This window comes from Pongo pygmaeus, chromosome 6, assembly GCF_028885625.2.
Source record: "Pongo pygmaeus isolate AG05252 chromosome 6, NHGRI_mPonPyg2-v2.0_pri, whole genome shotgun sequence".
NCBI classification, from domain to species: Eukaryota; Metazoa; Chordata; class Mammalia; order Primates; family Hominidae; genus Pongo; species Pongo pygmaeus.
Genome location: NC_072379.2, coordinates 4,087,606 through 4,106,391, shown reverse-complemented (window position 1 = coordinate 4,106,391; position 18,786 = coordinate 4,087,606). Strand labels below are relative to the sequence as shown.

The following is an 18,786-nucleotide window of genomic DNA, read 5'->3' as shown; positions in this document are numbered from 1 at the left end:
TGTAATCGATTACATTTTATATCCTGGCAGTGTCTAGTGTTCCACACTCAGGTTCACCTGAAAACTTCACAGCCACATTCTTTCTTCCTGTGTCTTTCATCGTTTGAACAATTTCTAACAAAAACTGAATTTGTGAGCCAAACAGCGAGTCAGCATCGATATGAACTACTGATTGCTTCAAATGACTATAGTACTCTCCCTCCCAAGCTACATTATTAGAAAGTTGCTGAAGTAAACACTGGCAGTAAGAAAAATGTTTCTAATTATACTGGGCACTCGGTTATACACAACTTACACTCTGCGGAATTTTTTCCACTCGACACCAAAAGTGTATTGATTTCTGAGTCCATTTCGGTTATTTAAATTTAAAATTCTCGAGTAAATTTCAGTTATTTTCCATTTCATCGTGGGTAATCATCATGGAAATCTGACATGTAGAACTGAGTCTGTTGGAGTTTCAGGCCACAGCTTCTGTGACAGCGCCAACCTTTCCTCTCACCCCTCAGAAAGTTCACTTGGCTGAAACTGTATTAGAGCTTTGCTGCTCAATTTGTAAGTTAATATGTCCCATTTTAAAATGCCTTGAGCTGAAAAGGTCATGGAGGCACCGTTAATAAAATCTATTAAATGGGATTGGCCGACAAGATAATGGGGGATGGTGGATGAAGGGGGATAAGAAAAGTCAGGAAAGTTAGAAAGTTTATATTAAGTAATCCCCATGTGTCCAAGGTGCTAGCCCATGCCGAGACCTTGCGAAGAACTGGAGTGGACAAACCATGTATTGTAAATATATCTCAGCCATAAACGGGATTGAAAAGAAAAACGAGGGTTGGGCGTGGTAGCTCATGCCTGTAATCCCAGCACTTTGGGAGGCCGAGACAGGCGGATCACAAGGTCAGGAGATAGAGACCATCCTGGCTAACACGGTGAAACCCCGTCTCTAATTTAATACAAAAAAAATCAGCGGGGCGTGGTAGCAGGCACCTGTAGTCCCAGCTACTTGGGAGGCTGAGGCAGGAGAATGGTGTGAACCCGGGAGGTGGAGCTTGCAGTGAACCAAGATCGCGCCACTGTACTCCAGCCTGGGAGACAGAGTCTTGCTCTGTCTCAAAAAAAAAAAAAAAAAAAGAAAAAAAGACAGAAAGAAAGAAAAGAAAAACGAGGCGTGTGGCCAGTGAGTGGTGGGTTCAAATGGCTTCAGGAGTCAACATCGCACTGTGCTCACTACACGCTGCTGATCTTCCTTAAGGAGTTGCTTTGAAGGAAACACATTTGAGACCAAAAATCTATGCTCTAGAAGAATGAGCTGCTACCTCCCCCCGCAGCAGACAGCTTCTCCATTGCTCCGTGCCTGCTACTGGTGCCAGCCAGGGCAGCCTGCATGCCCTTCCCTCCCTCAGCCCAGGCAAATGCTGTGTCACTGCTGAGTTCTCTTTGAGACAGCAGCCTAGCAAGTTCCACACCCACCTAATGGTAGCACACGCTGCACCATCTTTCCCGGGCATTCGGATACTTTCTCAGGAGGAGCTCAATCCAAGGGCCTTATTAAAATCAAGATGAATTACATCTCATTTCCCCGGATGCATCAAGCTGCCACTCACTGAAGGGAGGAGAAGAAATGAGGCTGGCTGGCCTAGGGCTTCCTTCTCCTCCTGGCTGGGCATTTCCTGCCTTTTGCATGCTCTCTGTCATGCTGTCGAATTCTGTTTGTAGACATTCCAATAATTTCCCAAATTATGCTGACAAATAATTAATTTTATGAGTTATGCTTTCCCTTTCAGTTTACAGGCATTTTAATTACTCCCTTTTCAGCTTCAAGGATCTACTCAGGCCTCTAGGCTGCCTTGACAATCAGTGCTAATAGCTGCGGGGTACTTCAAGCCCCTAAGTGGGGCTCCCAGCAGCAAATAAGCATTGAGCACTTAATGCCCAAACAGCCCCACAGAGCTGGGGGCCTGGGGCTGAGGGGCCCTCAGGGGATGGGTGGGAAGTCATGGCCTGGAGGACCTGTGTTTTTGCAGTTTTCACTCTGTGTGAGGCAAGCCAGGAGCCCATTGTCGGGAGATTTCATCTCACTTAGAAAGTGAGGCAGAAGCCGTGAGCTTCCCCTTCCTTCCTCAACAAGGGACAGATATGTGTGATCAGCTGGAAGACCACATTGCCAGCCTCTCCCACACAGAGAGAATTCCAGGAATTGTAAGCAGAGTCAGCAGCAAATGGGACTTCTAAGAAAGTTCCTTAAAGGTGGGCATACTCGTTCCCGAGGCACAACCCTGAGCCTTCCCCTTTGTTGCCTTCTAGAGTGGGGATGCAACGGCTGGCACTGCAGCAGCAGGCTTGTGACCTGAGGCACGTGCTAAAGTGGCAGCCAAAAAGACAAAAAACCCTGAATCTCTGATGACCTTGGAGCTGCCGCTATGACTGCCCCATCCACTGCCCAACCCACTGATGTGAGAAAAGTAAAAACACAGCTCCATCTTGTTTAAGCTCCTGTCACTGTGGGTCTGTTTCTAGCAGCCAGACACTATTCCTAAGCAACACAGACAGCTGCAAACTCTGAGGTGCCCCTGCCACGTGGATCACAACCCTCATGTCCATAGCCCGTTCCTCTGGGTGCTGACTGAGGACTCTTCAAAGCACGCCCAGTACCCCGATCTGCAGATAGACGAGGGGTGACCGTGCATGAGTGAGGCTGATCTCTTTTCTACTTCCTGCTCTTATTTCATGAATGTCAGTCTCACCTCCAGGGCCAGACTGCAGGTCCCCAAGGATGATGACACCAGATATCTTCCCTACACTCAGGGTCAGGGCCCCTCCCACAACTCTGTGCACACCGCAGGTGCTCACATCAATTCTTGAGTGTTTCTGTTTGATTTTACTGTCAGTAGGAAGATGGCCCCCAGATCTCTTCCAGTGTAATGGCCCCTATGGAAGCATTCAAATACCCTAGTAGACACTCTTCATCCCAGTGGAAAAACGAATACAGACAAAGCCACACTGCTGGCATGTGTGTGATGTCTCCCCGTTTTCAAAGCCTTTTTCACACGTAGTATCTCATCTCCTCTTCACAGTGCCCTTTGAGTCAGGACAGGTGTAAATGCCACAGTTTCACAAATGAAAACTGGAGGCTCGGAATGGGCACAGGTGCTTCTTGAAAGCACATTAGTAGTAAATACGGAGTGCGGCCTGGATGGACTCCCGGGAAGGGGTCTTTCTGGGGGTCACGTATCCAGAAAGATGTGTGAATATATACGTGTGTGTGAAACATCATGCTTACTGAGCCCCCGCCACTGTCCCCCTGATGCATTCACAGTCCCTCTTGTCACTCTGCTTCCTCATGTGCCACCTTCTAGGCAGATCCCTTTCTGTCCCATTCATTGCGTCTTCCCCTCCAGAGCCAGGCAAGCATTGCCCCCGTCTTCCCTTCACCTCCCCAGCTCTTTCTAGACTGGTGGTCTGACGTCATCTCCTAGCCATGGCCTGTCGCAGAGGGGAACGTGGATTCAGGACAGAATTCATACGCTTGCTTCATTCTGTTCAGCGGCAGTGTGGCTGGCTGGGAGGTCCTTGAATAGCACAGAGGGATAAGTGCATTTGACTACACTGAGGCATCAAGGCTGTGCAGCCAGCTGAGCCAGCCATGTCCCCCAGGCCATGGACCATCCCCTCCTGCTGCCTGCCACATGCCTGACCCCAGCCACGTCCAAGGGACAGTGTCCTAATGCTCTGGCCAGTAAGTATTATCACCCCCAATTTATCCTGGGACTCAAGCATGTCCCTTGCACAAAGAAGGGTCAGGTGGGTGGTGCCTGGCATCTCCAAGACTGTCACAAGCCTGAGATGTTCGTCCTCGTGGCCCAGGAATAGGTTTAGGGTTGGAGTCAGGGTCTGGAAGAAAAGCATGACATGACCTGCCCCATCCCAGCAAGCTCCGGGGAGATTCCCCAGAGGCATTTACCATCCCATCGAGCACACGGGAGTCCGAGACACACAGAGAGGGAGGGCTGAGTCCCTCAAAGGGAGGATGGGGCCACCTGCGTTTCCACACCGGGCTTAAAAGGGAACAAGGGAGGGCCATCCACATCCGTACGAGGGTGCTCCCGGGAGTGCCGAGGCGTAAGACATGAAGAAGACACGAAGACAGGAATTATGACTGTCTGCTGGGCGCCCCGAGACCCATGAGGGGCTCTGTATACCAACCCCTGATGTCAAACACCCAAGGTGAGGAAGGATGGCGCTGCCACAGAAGCCGAGCTGCAGATGGGAAACTGCACGTGCAGCATTATTCACAAACGTTCGCTCACGAAGAGCATTTTTTTTTTCCTTTTTAAAAGTATAGATGATGAACCAGATTTGGACCAATCAAAGTCAGGTTCTCATCACATACGGGAAAAAGTTCATTCCCAGAGCAAAGCATAATTTAGTAATTTCCCCATCCAGAAGACTACCTGGACATGGAGGCGGGACCCCACCCACTGTGCCACCATCTTAGGGGGAACCCTGCACCCCAGCCCACTAGCCTAAGCGCAGTCCCTCGCCAAATCTCCTCTGAAATCTCAAGTCCTACTGACGTCAGAGGCAGCTGATGTCACTCAGGGAACAGCAGTCTTGTCTTGGAAGCCTGGATGTCAGTGCTGCTTCTGCCTTTGTGGCCTGTGTGATTTCAGACCAACTAAATTCCAGTTAGCTAATGTTCAGCTTCCTATGAACAGGTGCCTGAAAATGAAACTTGCCCTGCTCTATCCTATAAACTGTCTGCACTTTGAGGACGGGTCTGGGCTCTGTTCCTGTTTTTATACCCAGTCCCACTGTACAGGAGGCACTGGGCCTGTTCCTGTTTTTATACCCAGCCCTGTTGTACAGGAGGCACTGGGAGGTGCTTGTGGGGCCGAAACTGCATTCATTTACAGGGTTGCTGGAAGGCACAACCCTGGAATCCATGTGAGCTGTTTTGAAAACAATGGCATCCCACCCAAACTTACATCCCTATCTCTTCTCATTGCCAGCCTTCAGAGCTGGGGGACACTGGTCACTCCATTTTTTTGTCCCTGGAGTCCCTGCTGCCATTCTCTGCTCCCCACCTCTCATCTTCCCTGCACACCCACGCACAGATTCCGCCTCCTAATGCAGCATTTTGCTCATGTCACTCACAGATCTTAAGCCTTTCATGGTTCCCCAATGCCAACTGAATAAAAGCCAGAGTCCAAAGTTTCAAAGCCCTTCTCAATTAGGTGGAGATCCACTTCCCTCTGCCTCACGCAGAACTCAAATGCACCGGAAATAAAATGAAACAGTCACAGTTAATAGTAATAAGAGATTACTAATAGTAATAGGAGTCTTTTTAAGTGTTTCTAAGTTTATTGTTATTTTATTAAATAGACTAAAGCAAACGTTAACTGTCGAGGTTTTCAGCCATTTTCCTTTTCAAATGAGTAATCAAGAATTACTTGCAGATGGACAGGTCCTTCATGGCTGTCCTGCATTTTAAATATTTCTGCTAGTCACTGTGCAGGCAGAACTGACTGTACTTAATTTATAAAGGAGGATTTATGGACTTACAGATGACAACAGACAGCCAATCAATACAGGATGATAATAACAGCATGTAATATCAAGGAACATTAGGTCTCAGGCATGATTTGGGGAGAGAAGTGGGCAGTCAGAAACCTTATCATTTGAAAAAGGTCAAAGTCTGGTAGCAATAAAAATGCCTAAGCAAATAAAATCACACCTGTGAATCAGGCAAGGGCATAAATCACAGAGTGAAAAAGAATTTTAGACTCAGTAGAAAAATTACTTCCCTGGGCAAGGATTTGGGCTGCTGTAGGACAAATGAGGCTATGCTGGGAGAGGGTCTATTTATTCCTGCTAAGAGCAGTAACAGTGAAATGCAGATGTGGAGGAGATCTCCCAATGCTTGCTCCTCCTGGGGCTGAGATCTGAATCTTTCAGAAAACAGCGGAGGAACCAGATGCTGGGGAAAGCCTGCCACGCCGCACCCGGGTCTCACCACGTATATTTAAGAACCACTGGCTTTATGACGTTTATGTCTGGTCAGTTTTTCCAGGGGTGGGGGGCAGTTTTTATTGACCTAGTAGATTGTTTGCTTGTATAACTGAAAAGGGCAACCAAAAAAAGTACCACGTTGCAAATTCGATTACCAATAATCACGTTACGTCGTTAAAAATAAAACAGTGAATAATCATCGTGCTCTTTGAAAAACACTCACAATATCACACAGAATTCCACAGCCAGCTTTCCTGTGAAAACCTACAATCATTCCACTTAGAAAAATCCATTTCCACAGACTTTTCAAGACTAGATGCACCCGTCAAAAGGCGTGTACAGAAACTTCCTTAGTCACTGAAAAAGAGTTGGAATATTATTTGTCTCCTGTCTATGGTTCTGCTTTCATTGAGGAATAGCAGGAGAGATCCCATTAAATACGTGATGAATTTTCTTGTAAACGCTCCCTAGGGGACTGAATTCTCTGTTTTTCTTTCTAACATACTCCAGTCAAACTTTGCAAATCCCATTCCCCGGCAAAGATCCTGCCACCTTGTGGTTTTGGAGACAAGCTTACCTCCTTGCAAGGTATACTCGGTCACTGCCCTGCTGAAGACGCCCAGGCCGGCCCCGTTGTACGCTGCCACCTGTATCTCATACTGTGTCCAGATGATCAGGTCTGTCACCAGGCAGTAGTTCACCTCCGGGCTGGTGATGTTCCACTGCTGGTACTCTCCGGGAAGGCCAGCCAGGCGGTACCTGCGCCACGAAGGAAGCCCATCATGATAAGGAAATAACTGGACCCAGGAACAGCGTTTACCTGCAGTTATTCTGCAGGGTTAGGGGGAAATGGAAGTAAATATTCAAGAGCAGAGCTGAGAGGTCAGCCCTAAACAATACTATTTCCCAACTCGATGATTTTGAAAAGTGTGCTCTAATCTCACAGTGATTATAAGCTCAAGGCAAAATGGAACTGACATTTCAACTACATAATGGTTAAGAAAAAATTACAGCTTTTTACATGTAACTCATCTAGGGACTACAGTGACTTAGGACCAAAAATTCCAGACATGACTTCCATCAGGGAGTTGCTGTAAATCAGTTTGAGAAACACTTTCCTCTTCTGAGTCTGAAACGTGGGGAGACTTCCAGAAGCAGGCTGCACAGGGTCTTGTGGTCTCCAGGGACAGAACTCCATTTAGGAATTGCAGGTTTGTCCAAGTGTATTCCAGAACGGGAATAAGCGGCTTTGAAAACGTGTTGAAATTTGTAAAATACTAGTCCAGTACTAACTATGACAAATTGCTTTGTAGAAGACCTCTGTGAGTGCTTGGGTACTATGTTCTTAGCGTACTAAAGGTGGAAATTTAAAGTAGTGTTTATGAAAAAGATAATGTACACAACTCAGGACTTAGGATGTATAAATTAGGAAATTGCTGTGTGTACCGTGAGAAGATTTGCATTGTATTATTTTGATTAGCATATGTTTCTCCATGATTCAGTCTGTAGAAGTTAATGCACTGAACTGACTCAGGTAATTTACTGAGCTTTCCTGGATCAGCCCCCCAGGTAAAGCCAGCGGCATGCCCAGTAGGAGTGACTGCCCTGTCATCCTGTAGCTTCCAAAAGCCTCTAATTTCTATCCCAGAAGTGGCTCCTGCCTCGCAGTCCCACACTTGAGTGGCAGCAAATCCGCTGGCTTTTCACGGCGAGTAGAAATCTTCAGGCTCCTCCAGGACGCTGATCTCTGAGCTCTGTGGCTCTGCAGATTCCATGTCCATTACCTGTGTGGTCCCACGCGGGCAGGGCACCTGAGCACGAATGGGAAGGAGCCGAGACAGACACGCATGGACCAGAACATCATAAGGCTGCTGACATCGAAGGAGAAAAGAAACCCAGAAATTCAGGCCCTAAAATGTAAAACAACTTTCCCAAGAGAAGGAGGGCTTGAAAATGAAGTGAGGAAATCGACAAATGGTCACACAAGGTTCTTCACAAAAATCAGGAGTTTCCGAGAGCATTCTCTCGTTCCCTCTTGTTGCTGACCATGTGTACTTGGTGGGGCCTGTTTGATAGAAAACAAATGATGATAAGCAGACAGCCCTTGAATAGCAAGAAGGTACCAGGCCTCCTTCTGTCTCTTGCCTGAAAGGAGCAAGTGGCCTCTGGGCTTGCCTGGTGGGAGACTCAGGGAAGGGACAGCGTTATTCCGTGATGGGAAAAAATGAAAGTCAAGTTATCAAACCACGTTTTAGCTTCATAGTGTGTCCATCTCTGACTCCTTTACTGAGCGACCTGCACTAAGCAAGTACACGTGCAATTCCCAGGGGGTGTTCAGATCACCAACGAAGCATGATGGTCCTCAAGGCAGTGGGCCACTGGGAGAAAGGCTTCGCATGGATTCACTTGTATGATGGGTATTTCCACTTACATTCACCATCTACAAAAGAGGAACTCTTAAAATAAATGGGACTGAGACAGCCATTTGGGAAAAGGTAGAAACTGGCTCTGTGCCCACACCATGCACCTGAGTAGCCTGGGCATGCTGGCACCAAGCACCATCTGTAATCACTGCGATGGAATGAGGATGCCCCTTAAGAAGAATTCCTCGTGTGGACCCAACGCTACACAATGCACATTCCAGGGAAGAGCTGAGGAACCAGCATCGGAAGACTTTGCTCAATGGCCACTCAGGAGCTGGGTGGTGTTGGGAAAATTCCAAACTTCTCCGAGCCTTGGTTTCCACCTCTTTAAGGTGGGAATGACAGTAGCATTTCCATTCTTGTTGCAAGAGTCAAAGGAGACACTGAATATAAAAGACATGTGAAGGTGTAAAGCACTCCCTAAATATATATACATTTTTAAACACTGCTCTTCTACTGAGAAGTATGGCAGAGATAACTATGAGTTATAAGGAACTACACCTGCATGAGCCACCCATCTTCTCTGGGGCCACTCTTAATACCACTGTGAAAAACAAACTGCAGAATTCACGTCTTCCAAAGAGCCTGCGCTCCCCTCTGGAACGGGCGCGTTGGCCCGTTCTGACCAGCGGCTCCGGGTGCTTTTGTAATAGTCACAGGATGTCTAAGAAGGTCACAATCAATCATGGAAGTGCAGGGCAGCCTCCTCTTGCTGGCAGGATATGTTGCCCAGGAGACCATCTCAGCCAGAACAAGATGATTTTTTATACAGAAATAAACAGGAGAATGTTTTTAAAGGACATAACCCCTATGCTCCTCTCAAAGAAACACCCTGCCTATTATTATAAATATTTTATTACTGCACACGCATCCTAACTACTTCTTATGGCTGGAGCCACGGAAGTGATTTATTTCTCTTTGCTTTCCTTGCATTGTGCCTTGGATCTGACACAGAGACTGTGCCCTGGAGGATACACACTCACAAACAGAGAGCTGATGTGCAGACCGGAGGATTATGCGGAAATGTTTCTAAGCAAATTCGTTTTGGCATGGCTCTTTCATTTCTGAAATTCACAGGCCTAGGGTAGTGCACCCTCATCTTGGGGCTTTCTGGATTTAAGCTCCTGCAAATACAGAAGATGCCCTCATCTCCAGCACCCAACTCTACTGACCCCATCACAGAAAATCCTTTTAACAGTAGTAATCCCACAAAATAGAGAAATGTGCAGTCCCTGAAGTGGCCTCGTAACATCAGAGAGACTTTATTATTAAACTCTGTGCCCCGGGCCTGGTTCTGTGGGATGACTTTTAAAGTCCTTACTTGACAGCTTCAGCCTAAGGAAACTCTTCCTGCACATGCTGAAGAAAGGCAGAGGCAGAGGGATGACAGTGCTGCTGGGTAGACAGGGTGGCCAATTATCCTCATTAGTGGATGGGTGCAGAATGAGAGGTAATGGCTAAGGCAGGGGCAAGAGCAGCAGTGCCACAGGAGCCCTCGGCCGCAGGCGGCGGGGACACGGGGCTGTTTTCTGGAGCGGAGGTGGTCAGGCAATTAGGAACTGTCCCAGGGGATCAACAGGAACCAGAGCCTGCGACCCCCACCCCGAGGGGACAGAACTGCAAGCTCCTCTTCCCTCTTCTTTGAAATGAGGAAGGACAGTTGGAGCCTTGAGACAAAAGGGGCCTTGCTACTGATTGGAGCTCTTTGTGTACCCCTGGGGATGGCCCATTTAAACCACTTCAGGTGGGTCACAGTCTGGCTTACATTTAGAAGAGAATGCTGATGCTGGAGGAAAAACTTGAAAACAACGGCAAATTGGTTTGGACAGGCAAATAGTCCAGGCACATAGAAAAACACATATTAAATGATGAATGGATGGCTATACACATATATACAGGGAAGGCGTTGCCCTTCATACACAAGGATAATGAAGCTGAAGATGCAACATTTCCCAATTTCTCACATTTATCTAAGAAATTACATCTGTCTGCTGAAGACCTTTGTTAGCCACTATTTACTGATCACACACTTGGAACGAGCCCAGGAAGGGAATAAGTGGATACCCACCGTTCTTGTCCCAATAACACTGGTAAAATGAACAAATACGTCCACAGTTGGTGCAATCTATTGGAAGAGATTTAATAATTATCATGCAATTCTGCTTTACTTTTGCTTTTACTTGTGTCAACAGGCCACTGCAATGATCATGTTCAGTACAATTTTAAAATGAGCAGCTTTGGCAAAGGAGGTTTCTTCTCTCAAACACAGACAAGCTCAGATACAGTGTTCCCAATAATTCTAGAAGCCTAACTGTCCTTTATAAGCAAAGACAGCACACTGGCTACCCTTCAGCCACATCTGGCCTGCAGAAGTGTGCGTTAGCCCTGCCCTTTGTTTCTAAATATATTGATTTCATTTCCAACATCTAAAAGTTGTGAGGTTTCAGGTACAAAGCTAGATCTTTGGATTTCTGGAAATACTAGAAGATCTGGCATTAGCAAGCAACATATCAGCATGGTGACAACTGGCTAATAATTACGTGAAATTAATTATTCGTATTGAACAACACATGCCCTTGGTTAAAAACTTAAATGGAATCAAAAGACCTACAATGAGGCCAGGTGCGGTGGCTCACGCCTGTAATCCTAGCTGAGGATTGGGAGGCTGAGGGGGACAGATCACCTGAGGTCAGGAGTTTGAGACCAGCTTGGTCAACATGGTGAAACCCTGTCTCTACTAAAAATACAAAAATTAGCCAGGTGTGGTGGCACATGCCTGTAATCCCAGCTACTTGGGAGGCTGAGGCAAGAGAATCGCTTGATCCCAGGCAGCGGAGGTTGCAGTGAGACAAGATCGTACCACTGCACTCCAGCCTGGGCGACAAGAGCGAAACTCCATCTAAAAAAAAAAAAAAGCCTCACAATGAATAATATACCTTGTTTCCAACCCCTAATATCCCCTCCATTCTCCTGCCAAAATGCTACCCGTCACCAGTTTTGTGTATGTCATTTATGGTTGGATATGCACAGAATGTCTCTGCGAGGCTGCCCACATTGGCCTGTGCACTCCAGTTTGCCACAGTCTCCACCACTCCCTAACATCTCACACCTGGCCTGACTCCTTTGGTTCCTGTCTGGCTCTTACAGACATTAGAGTTTGCAACCCTCCGTGAAATCGACGCTCAGCTCTAATGGTGGCCTAAAGATGGCCAGTCACAGGGAACTTGCCTGAGGATGTATCCACGCAACACCCCGTTGTGCTCTGTTTCTGGGGGTGGCTGCCACTGGACCATAATGGACTGATTAGTCCGCCCACTGGCCACTATATTTTTCGGGGGAGCACTGGGTGGTTCTTCAGGTAGCATCAACCTATAAATAAAAGACGGGTAGGAACAAGAGAGATGAGTACCAGAAACAGTGGGGGCCCATTTGCATTTCATCTATCTTGCTGAATCTTGAGCCTGACTATTCACAAAAATCGGGTTTCAGGAAAAGCAAAACACACAGCCAATGAAACCGAAAGGACATGAGAAACAGTTACCACAAATCAACATAATAGAAAATCAGTTAACCAAGCAATGAGGAAAATGTGGAGGTGACTTTGTTCTGTGTGAATAAACCCAGCACCTCAGTCCTTTAGAAAGACTGCAAGCCTGAACGCGTCCGCTTGTGGGTCTGCCATCTCAGACTCCTCCCAAACTGTTTTCTCCGGCTCTTTCAGTATTTCTCATATCAAACTCCCACATTTTGAAAAGAAAAAAAAAAAAAGGCATTTAGAGCTCAGCTGTTCTACAAGTCAAGCCCACTGAAAGCTCAGGTTGGTTGGGGAAGGTGTGCTGAAATGTGATGAAGCCATTTTCCCACGTCACCTCCGAATGAGATTTTTCAGAGGCGGCCCTCGCAGGGATGGGAGAGCATGAAGACCGCTCAGGAATGTGACGCCTCTGCAGAGACAGCAGAGTCTTCAGCTTCCCTTACAGCACGCTAGGTGTTGACTTGTTAAGACTGTGGCATCAGCTTCCACCTGGCAGTGGGGTGGGCAAAGGATATGGAAAACGTGTAAGCTCTTAATTTCCTGGACACAGAGGGCTGTGCGGTCAGGAGCGATTTATGTAGGCACAGCCAGATTGCCACAGGAAAAATCCAAGGAACCTGCCTCACAGCAATGAAGGAAGGCCCAGCTAAGCCTGTGTGGGACTTTGTTTCCCTCTTTGCGACAGGCTTTTCTGCTCACGTTTTGGCTGGTCTCCCTGAGGGAGGCCAGCAGGTTGCTGTGGTCAATTCCACCACCTAACGTGATGCTTCTCTTTGGCGTTCAGGCCCCTGGCTGTTCTGCACCCCCACCTGGGGCGGGATTCACGCACCTGCTTGTCTCGGCGCTGTACTGGCCCCTGCCCACTTCATTCACCGCGCACACCCGGAATTGATAGGTACGAGCCGGAGTCAGGCCACTCACGGTGACGCCTGTCATCTCGGGGCCAACGTTTGACAGATGCACCTTCCACGGAGAGTCTGAAAGAATGAAGAAAACAAATTCAAGCCCACAGACTTATCATGTCTGAATAACAGGTGAATGCAAAGGCCTTCTCAGGGAACATCTCATTTCCTTAGCAGGACAGCTCTAGGAGAAGGAATGCTTATCCCATTTACCAGGTGTGGAAACTGAGGCTCTGGCCATGTGGCTAGTAACTTGCAAGCCAGAAAGGAAACTTCCCCCCATGCCGCCATCAATGAGCAAAGGGATTTTTTTTTGTGCAACCTGCATATGGCGGTTTAAAAGGAACCAAAATGTCCCTAATTCCTGTGTTCAGTATGTAAGGGGAGACAGTTCTCTGTCGGTTCACATGGTTAGGCAGATTGCAGATTTGTCTCCCAGAAAAGGATGCTGCACATGTCACTGAATGATAAATAAAAACTATATTCATTAACATTTTAATAAAAGAGGAAATGAGCATGATAAAGACAGATGGGCTGTGTATTTCGCAGCCCATCTGCGTGGCAGGCCCATTATACCACCACACCCTTGAGTGGCTTTGGCTGGAGAGAGGCGTAATGAAATTCACAGTGAGCTTAGAATATCTTCCCACCCAGCTTTCCAGCAGGTGTGCAAGAGCGACTCTTGCCAGCCAAATGCGCTCTCGCCGGCAAGGCTTCCGAAGGTTCTGCTGGAGATCCTACACCCTTGTGTGGATTTTTTGCAGAGTTTAAACAGGCTTTTCAGCCCAGTCATTTTGTAGAGTGATGCCCTGGAATGAACAAGGTCTTGGCAGTGACTTCCAGCATCCGCTGTCGGTTCCCATTCTGAATTGTGATGATGCCTGAACTGAATTTTCAAGTTATTAGTGAAGTAAAACCTGGGTGGGGGAAATTCTGCTGGAAATCGAGCTGTCTCACTGACCTGAAGTGGCGCTAACGTCCCTTTCACCCACATTAGAGATGGTCAGAAAGAGGTGGCACACGCTTTCTACCATGGTGCTGGGCTAGGCGGAGCCTACAGACAGTACCAGCTGCATGTCAGCATCCACACATAAAATCCCAGCCGCTTCTCCAAAAACCTACAGCCCCAACTGCGAGGATTCGTAAGTCTGCGCCTGCGAGCTCATCAGAAATGCACTCCAGCTCCTTACCGATCACCAAGCAGTGGTCTTAAATTGCTCCAAAATGAAAACGAGACTCTCAAAGGCAACTTCTGTTGCCTCACACAGAGGTGTCTATCACTAATTCAGAATCTGCTCACTGGATTCCTTAACACAGTTAAGCTGCTCTGAAGCATGAAGCCAGTTGGCTATGAAGATGGAATCTTTTTAATTATTTCAAATCAAGCCGCTTCCAAAAATGGCTTTCTGGGAACGCAGTCTTCGCCACCAGCTGGGCATTTCAGTGTTCTTAGCTTTTGATTTCCAGTGACATGGATAATGGGCAGCTGATGAGGATCCCCCTCTCTGTGTGTCTCCTTTAAAAACAAAATGTGCGCATTCCCAGTTACCTACGGAAGAACTCACAGCAACTTCCCTTTTCTGGGAGCCTAAAACCCTTCCACTTGTATCATGCAGCTCATGGTGCTCTGGTTTGCTAAGCAGTCTCCCTTACAGAAAACAGCCATTTGTCAATGCGGAAGATGAAAGGCCATTCCCAGTATCAGGGCAACCGGACTCGGTTGGTAGAAGGCAGGGCCCCTTCGTGCCAAGTCCAGCTTCCATGGAAATACCGTTCTCATTCTGAAGAGAACTGGTATGTAGAAGAAAGAAGCATGGAGACCACAGCTGACTACGAGCTCTCCCACTTAAGGGTGTTCAGTTTTGTTTGAACTTCCGTGAAAACAGTGGACAAATCAGAACCACAATGATATTGCATCTAATACCCACTAGGGTGGCTATTATTAAAAGAAAACACAATACACACAAACAGAAAATAACAGGGGTTGGGAAGGATGTGGAGAAATTCCGCCCCACTGCACGGTTGTTGCAAATATAAAATGGTATAGCTGCTACAGAAAACAGTATGGTGGCTCCTCAAAAAATTAAGACAGAATGACCACAGAATTCAGCAATTCTGCTTCTCAGTATACACTCAAAGGAACAGAAAGGAGGGGTTCGAAGAGATACGTGCACACCTGTGTTCAAAGCAGCTTTTTATTCACAGTAGCCAAAAGGTAGAAGCAACCTGAGGGATATGATGAGGTTTCTCTTCAAAGAACCCAATCTATCTTTTATTCTTTAATTTATAGTACACCTCCCCCCCGCTGCCTTTTCCCTTTTTTTCCTTTTTGCCTTTGTTAGATGCCCAGGCATGCCACAGTACCAGGTGTCATCAGTACCAGCTCACATTCCTTTCTTTATTTGAAAGAGGACTAACTTTCTAGTTCGTTACAGAACATCCCTTCCCCTTTCCTCTTCGCTTTCTTTTACGTGCCCACCTTATCTTAAAAAAATCAAATGTTTAGCCAACCGGAATTAGTTTAGATTGTACGACCCGACCCCGGCCAATGGGGAAAGGGTACTGGGCAGGACTTGTGTCAGGAATAAAGGCTCTCGTGCCCCTTTGTTCAGGTGTGCTGTCATGGCGACTGGCCAAGGAGGCACCTCTCTACGCAGAAGTAAAATTGCTTTGCTAAGAATCCTTTGTTCGAGTGTTCAGTTTCCTTAGGATTTTGAGCGTTATTCCTAACAAACTCAACTGCCCACCGATGGATGAACGGGTAAACAAAATGCGATCTGCCCATACAATGGCTATTATTCAGCTTTTTAAAGGAAGGAAATTAGGACACAAGCCGGAACATGGATGAACCTTGAGGACAGTATACTACGTGAAATAAGTCACAAAAAGACAAATACTGTATGATTCCACTTGCATGAGACATCTAGAACAGTCAAATTCACACAGACAGAAAGTAGGAGCAGGGCAAAGGGAAATGAGGAGTGATTGTTTAGTGGTGCAGTTTTGCAACATGAAAAGAGCTCTAGGGAAGGATGGTGGTGACGGTGGCAAAACAGCATGAATGTGTTTAATGCCACTGAGCTGTGCACTTACAAACAGTGAACATGATGCATTTTTTATGGGTGTTTTACTACCATTAAAGATTAAAACAGTGCCTGTAATCCCTGCACTTCTGGAGGCTGAGACGGGTGGATCACGAGGTCAGGAGTTCAAGACCAGCCTGGCCAAGATGGTGAAACCCCATCTCTACTAAAAATACAAAAAAATTAGCCGGGCGTGGTGGCAGGTGCCTGTAATCGCAGCTACTCGGAAGGCTGAGGCAGAGAATTGCTGAAACCTGGGAGGCGGAGGTTGCAGGGAGCTGAGATTGCGCCACTGGACTCCAGCCTGGGTGACAGAGCGAGGCTCTGTCTCAAAAAACAAATTAAAGGAAATAATGAAAAGATGGGGTGATAATATATAACCCCCAAGACTCCCCGAGTATGAAATCACATACATTGAAAGCATCTAGCTGTAAGCTTGGCCCAGTGTGCTGGATAGCTTGCTCTCCCTAGATCCAAGCTCCACCCTCCCTACCCAGCTCTGTCCTGGGGACTCCTGCCCTGAGGCTTCCTGTAGACGAGGGGAGCAAATGTAAGGCTCTTCCTTCCTCACTGGGAGGCTGCCTGGGGCTACCTGTGTCCTTCATCCAAAGGGTCCCCCTCTTTTCCAAGCAGCCACCCTACACCATCTCTCCTTCTGGGGTTCTGCAACTGCCTCGGGCTCTTGAACCTTAGAGTGAAACCCACTCTGAGGCTACCAGACCCCGATAACAGTGGTTCCCCTCCACCTGCACCTCTGCAAACATTCCCCTTCTAAAACTTCCTCCTTGATTGCTCTCATTCAGGAATGCCATCTTTTCCTTCAGGAAGCTTGACTGATACTGGACTCAGTAAAGCTCTTCGTCCACCCCTTTCTTCCTTCAGACATCACAGTGTCTAGCAGTGAGCCACTCACCTGCTCGGTCAGGCACAGTGAACAAACATGGTTTCAGAAAGAGACAGTCAAGAGGACAACTGTTGTAACCAGGTGACTGAGGTGATTAATCAGATTGCGGGAGAGGCAGAGCAAGCCTAGAGATGCCGCCTTCCTGCCCTAGGCCCCATCCCGCCAGCCTAGCCCTGCCTGATCCTGGCTGTTTGTTCACTCGGAGTGTAAACAGCTCCCGAAAGTCCAGAACCCCAGCCTCAGGGTCCAGAGTCTGCTGCCTGGTTTGATTTGACAACAGGGCCTATTAATTACCTCTGCATCTCGGGGCTCTGCTCAGTCCTGCTGCAACTATAGGATTCTTTCTTTATTCTTTTTCCTCTTCCACTAGAAAATAAAAGGTCTGGCAGGAAGAGAGATTAAAGTGAAAACTAATACAAACGAACCGATCCATCTCTGGGCACCCTGATTTGTACCAAAAAAAAAAAAAAAAATTGTTTTGGGAAGGATTTGCTCATTCTCAAGCTCTGGAATTGCAAGCTTGCTGAGAACTGTTAAAATTTAAATAGCAAGTCTGTTCTTGACAATCAATAAGCAACACCCCTTTAAAAGGGTCCTCCCCCAGCTGGTCCTCACAGAAGAGGGCCACAGGGTGCTTGTCTTGGAGGCTGGGAGGTAGAAGAATCTTTTGATAAAGGAAACCATCCCATAAACGTTTAACACCTTTTTTCCTCCCCTTCAGGGACTCTCAGATCTAGAAGACTGAGGGATTTTACACTTCCCCAGCCAGGCTCCGTTCTACAGAGGGCATCACTACACTTTTGTTTTCTTAGTGGTAAGGCCGAGAATCGTGAGGAATGAATCACAACTCCGCTTTAGCTGTCGGTTTAAAAAGCTGGTGGTTTCCAATCTTTGAAAATGTACTGGAAGCTTTTTCCAATAAAAAAGAGCATTATCATTTTCTCAATTAAAGGTGTCTGAAGAAGGAACATGTTTTTTGAAAGAAGATTTTTTTTTCCTTTTCTTTTTTGAGACAGGGTCCCGCTTTGTCATCCAGGCTGGAGTGCAGTGGCGCAATCTCGGCTCACTGCAACCCCCGCCTCCTGGGTTCAAGCGATCCTCCTGCCTCAGTCATGATCCATTCCACCCCTAGCCCTACAACACATTCCATCCCCCAGGCTGGGACCACAGGTGTGCACCACTGTGCCCGGCTAATTTTTGTATTTTTTGTAGAAACGGGATTTCGCCATGTGGCTCAGGCTTGTCTTGAACACCTGGACTCAAGCAATCTGTCTGTCTTGGCCTCCCAAAGTCTTGAGATTACAGGAGTGAACCACCACACCCAGCAGGGAGATTTTCCTTAATTGCCAAAAGCATTGTCATATTATTAATACATAACATTTCTGTGGCAGTTTGCAGCCTGGAAGTGCTTTCAGGGCTGTAGCCACAGAAACCTGCTTGGGGAGGTCTTACCGGGCCTCTTTTTCACTCCTGGAAACCAAGACTCAGGGAAGTTTAAATAACTTCTGCTGAACTTCACAGGTGGCGGCTATCTAGAGTGGCTCCATCTCAACATCACCAGAAGTGGAGCAGCTGGTGTCATGTGCCTCCTTGGGTTATACAGCAGGAAGTACCGGCAATACCCAAGAAGTATTCACACACACACACACACTCTCACATAAGAAAAGAAACCACCCGGAAACGGAAGGCAGCTCAAATCCAGTCTCCAAGCAATAAAGAAGGTGCAGTAATCCCAGCACTTTGGGAGGCCGAGGCAGGCGGATCACGAAGTCAAGAGATCAAGACCATCCTGGCCAACATGGTAAAACCCCGTCTCTACTAAAAATACAAAAAATTAGCCGGGCGTGGTGTCATGCACCTGTATTCCCAGCTACTTGGGAGGCTGAGGCAGGAGAATCACTTGAACCTGGGAGGCGGAGGTTCCAGTGAGCCA

The 18,786-nt window shown here is 47.3% G+C and overlaps 1 protein-coding gene across 4 annotated transcripts in view; it reads right to left on the bottom strand.

Moving 5' to 3' along the window:
• The window catches only part of SDK1 (sidekick cell adhesion molecule 1), a 989,261-nt gene that overhangs the window by 240,006 nt on the left and 730,469 nt on the right, over positions 1-18,786 (bottom strand). For all 4 annotated transcript variants that reach the window (XM_063667220.1, XM_063667221.1, XM_054494717.2 and 1 more), the window contains exons 15-17: positions 12,794-12,941; positions 11,658-11,798; positions 6,584-6,765 (exon numbers count right to left, since the gene is read on the bottom strand). In XM_063667220.1, the coding sequence (XP_063523290.1) occupies positions 6,584-6,765; positions 11,658-11,798; positions 12,794-12,941 (471 nt within the window). The remainder of the gene's footprint in view (positions 1-6,583; positions 6,766-11,657; positions 11,799-12,793; positions 12,942-18,786) is intronic.